Below are 12,148 nucleotides of genomic sequence, written 5' to 3'. Positions count from 1 at the left end.
AAGCAGGGTGTATGGCAGGAGAGCGGGCACCAACCACAAGCAGGGTGTATGGCAGGAGAGCGAGCACCGATCACAAGCAGGGTGTATAGCAGAGAGCGGGCACCGATCACAAGCAGGGTGTATGGCAGGAGAGCGGGCACCGACCACAAGCGGGGTGTATGCAGGAGAGCGGGCAACGACCACAAGCTGGGTGTATGGCAGGAGGAGAGCGGGCACCAACCACAAGCAGGGTGTATGGCAGGAGAGCGGGCACCGACCACAAGCAGGGTGTATGCAGGAGAGCGGGCACCGACTACAAGCAGGGTGTATGGCAGGAAAGCAGGCTCCGACCACAAGCAGGGTGTATGGCAGGACATCAGGCACCGACCACAAGCAGGGTGTATGGCAGGCGGAGAGCGGGCACCGACCACAAGCAGGGTGTATGGCAGGAGAGCGGGCACCGACCACAAGCAGGGTGTATGGCAGGAGAGCGGGCAACGACCACAAGCAGGGTATATGGCAGGAGGAGAGCGGGCACCGACTACAAGCAGGGTGTATGGCAGGAGAGCGGGCAGCGACCACATGTAGGGTGTATGGCAGAAGAGCGGGCACCGACCACAAGCAGGGTGTTTGGCAGGAGAGCAGGTACCGACCACAAGCAGAGTTTATGGCAGGAGAGTAGGCACCGACTACAAGCAGGGTGTATGGCAGGAGAGCGGGCACCGACTACAAGCAGGGTGTATGGCAGGAGAGCCGGCTCCGACCACAAGCAGGGTGTATGGCAGGACAGCAGGCACCGACCACAAGCAGGGTGTATGGCAGGAGGAGAGCGGGCACCGACCACAAGCAGGGTGTATTGTAGGAGAGCGGGCACTGACCACAAGCAGGGTGTATGACAGGAGTGCGGGCACCGACCACAAGCAGGGTGTATGGCAGGAGAGCGAGCAACGACCACAAGCAGGGTGTATGGCAGGGGGAGAGCGGGCACTGACCACATGCAGGGCGTATGGCAGGAGAGCGGGCACCGAACACAAGTAGGGTGTATGGCAGAAGAGCGGGCACCGACCACAAGCAGTGTGTATGGCAGGAGAGCAGGCACTGACTACAAGCAGGGTGCATGGCAGGAGAGCGGGCCCAGACCACAAGCAGGGTGTTTGGCAGGAGAGCAGGTACCGACCACAAGCAGAGTGTATGGCAGGAGAGCGGGCACCGACTACAAGCAGGGTGTATGGCAGGAGAGCGGGCACCGACTACAAGCAGGGTGTATGGCAGGAGAGCCGGCTCCGACCACAAGCAGGGTGTATGGCAGGACAGCAGGCACCGACCACAAGCAGGGTGTATGGCAGGAGGAGAGCGGGCACCGACCACAAGCAGGGTGTATTGTAGGAGAGCGGGCACTGACCACAAGCAGGGTGTATGACAGGATAGCGGGCACCGACCACAAGCAGGGTGTATGGCAGGAGAGCGAGCAACGACCACAAGCAGGGTGTATGGCAGGGGGAGAGCGGGCACTGACCACATGCAGGGTGTATGGCAGGAGAGCGGGCACCGAACACAAGTAGGGTGTATGGCAGGAGAGCAGGCATCGACCACAAGCAGGGTGCATGGCAGGAGAGCAGGCACCGATCACAAGCAGAGTGTATGGCAGGAGAGCAGGCACCGACCACAAGCAGGGTGTATGGCAGGAGGAGAGCGGGCACCAACCACAAGCAGGGTGTATGGCAGGAGAGCGGGCACCGACAACAAGCAGGGTGTATGACAGTTGAGCAGGCTCTGACCACAAGCAGGGTGTATGGCAGGAGAGCAGGCACCGACTTCAAGCAGGGTTCGTGGCAGGAGAGCGGGCACAGACCACAAGCAGGGTGTTTGGCAGGAGAGCAGGTACCGACCACAAGCAGGGTGTATGGCAGGACAGCAGGCACCGACCACAAGCAGGGTGTATGGCAGGAGGAGAGCAGGTACCGACCACAAGCAGGGTGTATGGTAGGAGAGCAGGCACCGATCACAAGCAGGGTGTATGGCAGGAGAGCGGGCACTAACCACAAGCAGGGTGTATGGCAGGAGAGCGAGCACCGATCACAAGCAGGGTGTATAGCAGAGAGCGGGCACCGATCACAAGCAGGGTGTATGGCAGGAGAGCGAGCACCGATCACAAGCAGGGTGTATAGCAGAGAGCAGGCACCGATCACAAGCAGGGTGTATAGCAGAGAGCGGGCACCGATCACAAGCAGGGTGCATAGCAGGAGAGCGGGCACCGACCACAAGCGGGGTGTATGCAGGAGAGCGGGCAACGACCACAAGCTGAGTGTATGGCAGGAGGAGAGCGGGCACCGACCACAAGCAGCGTGTATGTCAGGAGAGCGGGCACCGACCACAAGCAGGGTGTATGCAGGAGAGTGGGCACCGACTACAAGCAGGGTGTATGGCAGGAAAGCAGGCTCTGACCACAAGCAGGGTGTATGGCAGGACAGCAGGCACCGACCACAAGCAGGGTGTATGGCAGGTGGAGAGCGGGCACCGACCACAAGCAGGGTGTATGGCAGGAGAGCGGGCAACGACCACTAGCAGGGTATATGGCAGGAGGAGAGCGGGCACCGACTACAAGCAGGGTGTATGGCAGGAGAGCGGGCACCGACCACGAGCAGTGTGTATGGCAGGAGAGCAGGCACCGACTACAAGCATGGTGTATGGCAGGAGAGTGGGTACTGACTACAAGCAGGGTGTATGGCAGGAGAGTAGGCTCCGACCACAAGCAGGGTGTATGGCAGGAGGAGAGCGGGCACTGACCACAAGCAGGGTGTATGGTAGGAGAGCAGGCACCGATCACAAGCAGGGTGTATGGCAGGAGAGCGGGCACCAACCACAAGCAGGTTGTATGGCAGGAGAGCGAGCACCGATCACAAGCAGGGTGTATGGCAGAGAGCGGGCACCGATCACAATCAGGGTGTATGGCAGGAGAGCAGGCACTGACCACAAGCAAGGTGTATGTCAGGAGAGCGGGCACCGACTACAAGCAGGATGCATGGCAGGATAGCGGGCACCGACCACAAGCAGTGTGTATGGCAAGAGAGCGGGCACTGACTACAAGCAGGGTGTATGGCAGGAGAGCAGGCACTGACCACAGGTAGGGTGTATGCCAGGAGAGCAGGTACCGACCACAAGCAGAGTGTATGGCAGGAGAGCGGGCACCGACTACAAGCAGGGTGTATGGCAGGAGAGCGGGCACAGACTACAAGCAGGGTGTATGGCAGGAGAGCCGGCTCCGACCACAAGCAGGGTGTATGGCAGGACAGCAGGCACCGACCACAAGCAGGGTGTATGGCAGGACAGCACGCAGCGTCCACAAGCAGGGTGTATGGCAGGAGGAGAGCGGGTACCAACCACAAGCAGGGTGTATGGTAGGAGAGCAGGCACCGATCACAAGCAGGGTGTATGGCAGGAGAGCGGGCACCAACCACAAGCAGGGTGTATGGTAGGAGAGCGAGCACCGATCACAAGCAGGGTGTATAGCAGAGAGCCGGCACCAATCACAAGCAGGGTGTATGGCAGGAGAGCGGGCACCGACCACAAGCGGGGTGTATGCAGGAGAGCGGGCAACGACCACAAGCTGGGTGTATGGCAGGAGGAGAGCGGGCACCAACCACAAGCAGGGTGTATGGCAGGAGAGCGGGCACCGACCACAAGCAGGGTGTATGCAGGAGAGCGGGCACCGTCTACAAGCAGGGTGTATGGCAGGAAAGCAGGCTCCGACCACAAGCAGGGTGTATGGCAGGACATCAGGCACCGACCACAAGCAGGGTGTATGGCAGGAGAGCGGGCACCGACCACAAGCAGGGTGTATGGCAGGAGAGCGGGCAACGACCACAAGCAGGGTATATGGCAGGAGGAGAGCGGGCACCGACTACAAGCAGGGTGTATGGCAGGAGAGCGGGAAGCGACCACAAGTAGGGTGTATGGCAGAAGAGCGGGCACCGACCACAAGCAGTGTGTATGGCAGGAGAGCAGGCACTGACTACAAGCAGGGTGCATGGCAGGAGAGCGGGCCCAGACCACAAGCAGGGTGTTTGGCAGGAGAGCAGGTACCGACCACAAGCAGAGTGTATGGCAGGAGAGCGGGCACCGACTACAAGCAGGGTGTATGGCAGGAGAGCGGGCACCGACTACAAGCAGGGTGTATGGCAGGAGAGCCGGCTCCGACCACAAGCAGGGTGTATGGCAGGACAGCAGGCACCGACCACAAGCAGGGTGTAAGGCAGGAGGAGAGCGGGCACCGACCACAAGCAGGGTGTATTGTAGGAGAGCGGGCACTGACCACAAGCAGGGTGTATGACAGGAGAGCGGGCACCGACCACAAGCAGGGTGTATGGCAGGAGAGCGAGCAACGACCACAAGCAGGGTGTATGGCAGGGGGAGAGCGGGCACTGACCACATGCAGGGTGTATGGCAGGAGAGTGGGCACCGAACACAAGTAGGGTGTATGGCAGGAGAGCAGGCATCGACCACAAGCAGGGTGCATGGCAGGAGAGCAGGCACCGATCACAAGCAGAGTGTATGGCAGGAGAGCAGGCACCGACCACAAGCAGGGTGTATGGCAGGAGGAGAGCGGGCACCAACCACAAGCAGGGTGTATGGCAGGAGAGCGGGCACCGACTACAAGCAGGGTGTATGACAGTTGAGCAGGCTCTGACCACAAGCAGGGTGTATGGCAGGAGAGCAGGCACCGACTACAAGCAGGGTGTGTGGCAGGAGAGCAGGCACAGACCACAAGCAGGGTGTATGGCAGGAGAGCAGGTACCGACCACAAGCAGGGTGTATGGCAGGACAGCAGGCACCGACCACAAGCAGGGTGTATGGCAGGAGGAGAGCAGGTACCGACCACAAGCAGGGTGTATGGTAGGAGAGCAGGCACCAATCACAAGCAGGGTGTATGGCAGGAGAGCGGGCACTAACCACAAGCAGGGTGTATGGCAGGAGAGCGAGCACCGATCACAAGCAGGGTGTATAGCAGAGAGCGGGCACCGATCACAAGCAGGGTGTATGGCAGGAGAGCGAGCACCGATCACAAGCAGGGTGTATAGCAGAGAGCAGGCACCGATCACAAGCAGGGTGTATAGCAGAGAGCGGGCACCGATCACAAGCAGGGTGCATAGCAGGAGAGCGGGCACCGACCACAAGCGGGGTGTATGCAGGAGAGCGGGCAACGACCACAAGCTGAGTGTATGGCAGGAGGAGAGCGGGCACCGACCACAAGCAGCGTGTATGGCAGGAGAGCGGGCACCGACCACAAGCAGGGTGTATGCAGGAGAGTGGGCACCGACTACAAGCAGGGTGTATGGCAGGAAAGCAGGCTCAGACCACAAGCAGGGTGTATGGCAGGACAGCAGGCACCGACCACAAGCAGGGTGTATGGCAGGTGGAGAGCGGGCACCGACCACAAGCAGGGTGTATGGCAGGAGAGCGGGCAACGACCACTAGCAGGGTATATGGCAGGAGGAGAGCGGGCACCGACTACAAGCAGGGTGTATGGCAGGAGAGCGGGCACCGACCACGAGCAGTGTGTATGGCAGGAGAGCAGGCACCGACTACAAGCATGGTGTATGGCAGGAGAGTGGGTACTGACTACAAGCAGGGTGTATGGCAGGAGAGTAGGCTCCGACCACAAGCAGGGTGTATGGCAAGACAGCAGGCACCGACCACAAGCAGGGTGTATGGCAGGAGGAGAGCGGGCACCGACTACAAGCAGGATGCATGGCAGGATAGCGGGCACCGACCACAAGCAGTGTGTATGGCAGGAGAGCGGGCACTGACCACAAGCAGGGTGTATGGCAGGAGAGCAGGCACTGACCACAGGTAGGGTGTATGCCAGGAGAGCAGGTACCGACCACAAGCAGAGTGTATGGCAGGAGAGCGGGCACCGACTACAAGCAGGGTGTATGGCAGGAGAGCGGGCACAGACTACAAGCAGGGTGTATGGCACGAGAGCCGGCTCCGACCACAAGCAGGGTGTATGGCAGGACAGCAGGCACCGACCACAAGCAGGGTGTATGGCAGGACAGCACGCAGCGTCCACAAGCAGGGTGTATGGCAGGAGGAGAGCGGGTACCAACCACAAGCAGGGTGTATGGTAGGAGAGCAGGCACCGATCACAAGCAGGGTGTATGGCAGGAGAGCGGACACCAACCACAAGCAGGGTGTATGGCAGGAGAGCGAGCACCGATCACAAGCAGGGTGTATAGCAGAGAGCGGGCACCGATCACAAGCAGGGTGTATGGCAGGAGAGCGGGCACCGACCACAAGCGGGGTGTATGCAGGAGAGCGGGCAATGACCACAAGCTGGGTGTATGGCAGGAGGAGAGCGGGCACCAACCACAATCAGGGTGTATGGCAGGAGAGCGGGCACCGACCACAAGCAGGGTGTATGCAGGAGAGCGGGCACCGACTACAAGCAGGGTGTATGGCAGGAAAGCAGGCTCCGACCACAAGCAGGGTGTATGGCAGGACATCAGGCACCGACCACAAGCAGGGTGTATGGCAGGCGGAGAGCGGGCACCGACCACAAGCAGGGTGTATGGCAGGAGAGCGGGCACCGACCACAAGCAGGGTATATGGCAGGAGGAGAGCGGGCACCGACTACAAGCAGGGTGTATGGCAGGAGAGCGGGCAGCGACCACAAGTAGGGTGTATGGCAGGAGAGCGGGCACCGACCACAAGCAGTGTGTATGGCAGGAGAGCAGGCACTGACTACAAGCAGGGTGCATGGCAGGAGAGCGGGCACAGACCACAAGCAGGGTGTTTGGCAGGAGAGCAGGTACCGACCACAAGCAGAGTGTATGGCAGGAGAGCGGGCACCGACTACAAGCAGGGTGTATGGCAGGAGAGCCGGCTCCGACCACAAGCAGGGTGTATGGCAGGACAGCAGGCACCGACCACAAGCAGGGTGTATGGCAGGAGGAGAGCGGGCACCGACCACAAGCAGGGTGTATTGTAGGAGAGCAGGCACCGATCACAAGCAGGGTGTATAGCAGGAGAGCGGGCACCAACCACAAGCAGGGTGTATGGCAGGAGAGCGAGCACCGATCACAAGCTGGGTGTATGGCAGAGGGCGGGCACCGATCACAAGCAGGGTGTATGGCAGGAGAGCGGGCACCGACCACAAGCGGGGTGTATGGCAGGAGAGCGGGCACCGACCACAAGCAGGGTGTATGGCAGGAAGAGAGCGGGCACTGACCACAAGCAGGGTGTATGACAGGAGAGCGGGCACCGACCACAAGCAGGGTGTATGGCAGGAGAGCTAGCAACGACCACAAGCAGGGTGTATGGCAGGAGGAGAGCGGGCACTGACCACATGCAGGGTGTATGGCAGGAGAGCGGGCACCGAACACAAGTAGGGTGTATGGCAGGAGAGCAGGCATCGACCACAAGCAGGGTGCATGGCAGGAGAGCAGGCACCGATCACAAGCAGAGTGTATGGCAGGAGAGCAGGCACCGACCACAAGCAGGGTGTATGGCAGGAGGAGAGCGGGCACCAACCACAAGCAGGGTATATGGCAGGAGAGCGGGCACCGACTACAAGCAGGGTGTATGACAGTTGAGCAGGTTCTGACCACAAGCAAGGTGTATGGCAGGAGAGCAGGCACCGACTACAAGCAGGGTGCGTGGCAGGAGAGCGGGCACAGACCACAAGCAGGGTGTTTGGCAGGAGAGCAGGTACTGACCACAAGCAGGGTGTATGGCAGGACAGCAAGCACCGACCACAAGCAGGGTGTATGGCAGGAGGAGAGCAGGTACCGACCACAAGCAGGGTGTATGGTAGGAGAGCAGGCACCGATCACAAGCAGGGTGTATGGCAGGAGAGCGGGCACTAACCACAAGCAGGGTGTATGGCAGGAGAGCGAGCACCGATCACAAGCAGGTGTATAGCAGAGAGCGGGCACCGATCACAAGCAGGGTGTATGGCAGGAGAGCGAGCACCGATCACAAGCAGGGTGTATAGCAGAGAGCGGGCACCGATCACAAGCAGGGTGTATAGCAGAGAGCGGGCACCGATCACAAGCAGGGTGCATTGCAGGAGAGCGGGCACCGACCACAAGCGGGGTGTATGCAGGAGAGCGGGCAACGACCACAAGCTGAGTGTATGGCAGTAGGAGAGCGGGCACCGACCACAAGCAGCGTGTATGGCAGGAGAGCGGGCACCGACCACAAGCAGGGTGTATGCAGGAGAGTGGGCACCGACTACAAGCAGGGTGTATGGCAGGAAAGCAGGCTCTGACCACAAGCAGGGTGTATGGCAGGACAGCAGGCACCGACCACAAGCATGGTGTATGGCAGGTGGAGAGCGGGCACCGACCACAAGCAGGGTGTATGGCAGGAGAGCGGGCAACGACCACTAGCAGGGTATATTGCAGGAGGAGAGCGGGCACCGACTACAAGCAGGGTGTATGGCAGGAGAGCGGGCACCGACCATGAGCTGTGTGTATGGCAGGAGAGCAGGCACTGACTACAAGCATGGTGTATGGCAGGAGAGTGGGTACTGACTACAAGCAGGGTGTATGGCAGGAGAGTAGGCTCCGACCACAAGCAGGGTGTATGGCAAGACAGCAGGCACCGACCACAAGCAGGGTGTATGGCAGGAGGAGAGCGGGCACTGACCACAAGCAGGGTGTATGGTAGGAGAGCAGGCACCGATCACAAGCAGGGTGTATGGCAGGAGAGCGGGCACCAACCACAAGCAGGTTGTATGGCAGGAGAGCGAGCACCGATCACAAGCAGGGTGTATGGCAGAGAGCGGGCACCGATCACAATCAGGGTGTATGGCAGGAGAGCGGGCACTGACCACAAGCAGGGTGTATGCCAGGAGAGCGGGCACCGACTACAAGCAGGATGCATGGCAGGATAGCGGGCACCGACCACAAGCAGGGTGTATGGCAGGAGAGCGGGCACTGACCACAAGCAGGGTGTATGGCAGGAGAGCAGGCACTGACCACAGGTAGGGTGTATGCCAGGAGAGCATGCACCGACCACAAGCAGGGTGTATGGCAGGAGAGCGGGCACCAACCACAAGCAGGGTGTATGGCAGGAAAGCAGGCACTGACCACAGGTAGGGTGTATGCCAGGAGAGCATGCACCGACCACAAGCAGGGTGTATGGCAGGAGAGCGGGCACCGACCACAAGCAGGGTGTATGGCACGGAGCGGGCACAAACCACAAGCAGGGTGTATGGCAGATAGCGGGCACTGACCACAGGCAGGGTGTATGCCAGGAGAGCGGGCACCGACCATAAGCAGGGTGTATGGCAGGAGAGCGGGCACCGACCACAAGCAGGGTGTATGGCAGGAGAGCGGGATCCAACAACAAGCAGGGTGTATGGCAGGAGAGCGGGCACCGACCACAAGCAGGGTGTATGGCAGGAGAGCGGGAACCAACCACAAGCAGGGCGCAGGGTGCATGGCAGGCGAGCAGGCACCGACTACAAGCAGGGTGTATGGCAGGAGAACGGGCACTGACCACAAGCAGGGTGCATGGCAGGCGAGGGGGCACCGACCACAAGCAGGGTGTATGGCAGAGCGGCAGTACTCAGACTGAGACCACGAGCAGTTGAGTATAATGTTCTGGCGCAGGGTCTGTGTGACCAACTGCTTCTGTTTTACTGTCCTGGTCCCGAATATCTTCTTGTGCAGGAGGCCTGTACCACAAGCCCCCTGATAGGTGCTTTACATGCGGTGCGGTGCTCTCCAGCAGAGCAAGAGACTGATGTCCAGCCAGAGTGGTCCTGCTTTTAACCTGCGTGGACCCCCCTCCCGTGCCCAGCCCATGACACTACTAAAGGGTTGTGGCCACTGAATATAGTAGGGGGTAGATGTTACCTAAAGCTCCGAGAGGACAGTTACTGCACTGCCTTCTCACTCTGTGTAGTATGTCATAGCTGGGCTCCATCTGACTGCATGTGCAGTATGCATGTTCTGGCACATATGTGTGCAGTGCTGTATTGTCATCAGCAGGGCCTCGGAGTGCTGTCAGGCTCAGGTACCTCCAGGCCCAGGTCTCTAGGGTGCAGTGCTGGGGACATGTGAGGTGGGGGTCCAGTGTGTGGTGAGGGGGCCTCAGTGTGTGTGAAACACTTTCTGTGTAGAGTGAATCAGAGTTTTAGTTGGAGTCAGTGCCTACTGTCCCCTTCTCTTTGTAGCCTCCCTACTTTTTACTTCCCCTCACGCCCCCCATCTGCCCCCTCCATAATAATGATTTTAGGGCCACGTACAGCCATCTGGGCTGAATATCCATCCTGAAGGGAGAAGTAATTTGTGGTTCACTAACAAGTTCATTGGTTCCTCCATAAGTCTGGGGCAAACTATGAATCTGACTGGACAGGTGGATTGGATGGAACTGTCCTAGGGCAGGATATAAACGGTCCCCTTTTAACTTTAAGGAGATCTGCACAACATTGAAGAAATAACTGAAGACCAGAGACAGGTGTCTTGCCTGTTTCCCTCCTACAGGTAAACGCTAGACCCCCAGTACTGAGGAAGAAACTCTATCTTTGCTGCTGAAGGACCCAGGGGGCGCAAGGGCTGCTGAGGTCGTAGGGGGTAATTGTCCTGCTCCCCCAGAGCCCCAGTTCAGTGTCCACCTAACTGACGAGAAGAGGTCAGTGGCCATATACAATGGGTGACTTGTGACCTCTGACCCCTGAAAACCCACACACATAGATTGTGCTCTCTGGCTGCCCCCTGGTGTGGCTCACCAAATGACTGTGATCCCTGAATTTTCACAGACACACCTTGTGATCTTCACTTGTGGTTCTAGAGCGCACCCACACACCTTATTCTGCTTGTCACGTTCTTCAATGGGGCTCAGTGTGACTTTGTGATCCCTGAATACCCACAGACGTACCTTGTACTCCTCTGCAGTCTCCTCTACAGGAGTCACTGAGTGTGTTTTATGCTCCTTGGACTCCCGACAGACCACACATATCATCCTCTGATCCTCTGCACAGAACAGCCTCAGTTTCTCTTCATGTTCCTCACACAGATTCTCCTCTGGGGGCTTCACTGGGGGCAGATGAAGCTGCTTTGCAATTTCCACCATGTTCCCCAGTTGCCAGTTGGGCCGCAGGTTTCCCTCAGAAGATGTTTCCCTGCATCGAGGACAGGGGAAGTTTTCATCTCTTCCCTCCCAGTTCTGAGTGATGCAGGAGCGGCAGAAGTTGTGTCCACACTCACTAATCATCATAGGATCAGTAAAATACTTCAAACAGATGTAACAAGTGGCCTCTTCCTTGAGGCTCCCGAGCTGAGCTGCTGCCTCCATGATTCAGAAATGCAGGAAGTATAGTTAAGTTTCATTTCTCTCTCTCTGTGAAGTGGGTGTGTCTGTGTGTCTGCCCTTCTCTGTGTGAAGTGGGTGTCTGGGCGTCTGCCCCTCACTGTGTGAAGTGGGTGTGTCTGTTTGTCTGCCTCTCTCTGTGTGAAGAGGTGTCTGCCCCTCTTTGTGTGAAGTGGGTGTGTCTGTGTGTCTGCCCTTCTCTGTGTGAAGTGGGTGTCTGGGTGTCTGCCCCTCTCTGTGTGAAGTGGGTGTGTCTGTTTGTCTGCCTTTCTCCGTGTGTCTGCCCCTCTGTGTGAAGAGGTGTCTGCCCCTCTTTGTGTGATATGGGTGTGTCTGTGTGTCTGCCCCTCTTTGTGTGCACTGGGACTTCCTGATTCATGTTACAGTCACAGAGCAGGAGGGAACTGACTCCTCTGCTGTGTGTGTGTTGTACCTCCAGGTTTGGGATCCTTTTTCTGCTAATATTCCAGGCACTTAGCTGCCAAGTTGCACGTTGTACACCAGTGTGGCTGCTGCTCAAAATGGCTAAAAGTTAGTGGTGTGGAGGGACAGAGTGGAGTGGGGGAGTAGAGTGTCGTAGAATGGATTTGTTGGAGTGTCGTAGACTGGAATAGGAGTAGTAGAGTGTCGCACAGTTGAGTAGGGGAGTAGGGCTCAGTGGTAGAGAGTGTAGCAGAGTGGAGTGCAGTGGAATCGGGTTGAGTGGGTTGGGGTGGATTGAGGTAGTGGGGTGGATTAGGTTGGAGTAGAGTATAGAGGGGTGGATTACTTTGGACTGGGATATAGTGGGGTCGATTAAATGCAGTGGATTGGTGTGGAGTGGATTGGACTGGGGTGGATTGAAATGGGG

General features: G+C 58.7%; 1 protein-coding gene across 1 annotated transcript in view; it reads right to left on the bottom strand.

The window, feature by feature from the left end:
* LOC138301816 (E3 ubiquitin-protein ligase TRIM39-like) overlaps window positions 1-11,278 on the bottom strand; it is a 126,063-nt gene extending 114,785 nt beyond the window's left edge. Inside the window, exon 1 of the mRNA XM_069242315.1 lies at window positions 10,795-11,278. Coding sequence (XP_069098416.1) covers window positions 10,795-11,205 — 411 coding nt within the window. The 5' untranslated portion in view covers window positions 11,206-11,278. The remainder of the gene's footprint in view (window positions 1-10,794) is intronic.
* Window positions 11,279-12,148: the final 870 nt, after the last annotated feature.

Source organism: Pleurodeles waltl, chromosome 6 (assembly GCF_031143425.1).
Source record: "Pleurodeles waltl isolate 20211129_DDA chromosome 6, aPleWal1.hap1.20221129, whole genome shotgun sequence".
NCBI classification, from domain to species: domain Eukaryota; kingdom Metazoa; phylum Chordata; class Amphibia; order Caudata; family Salamandridae; genus Pleurodeles; species Pleurodeles waltl.
This window is presented reverse-complemented; position numbering and strand designations above follow the sequence as displayed.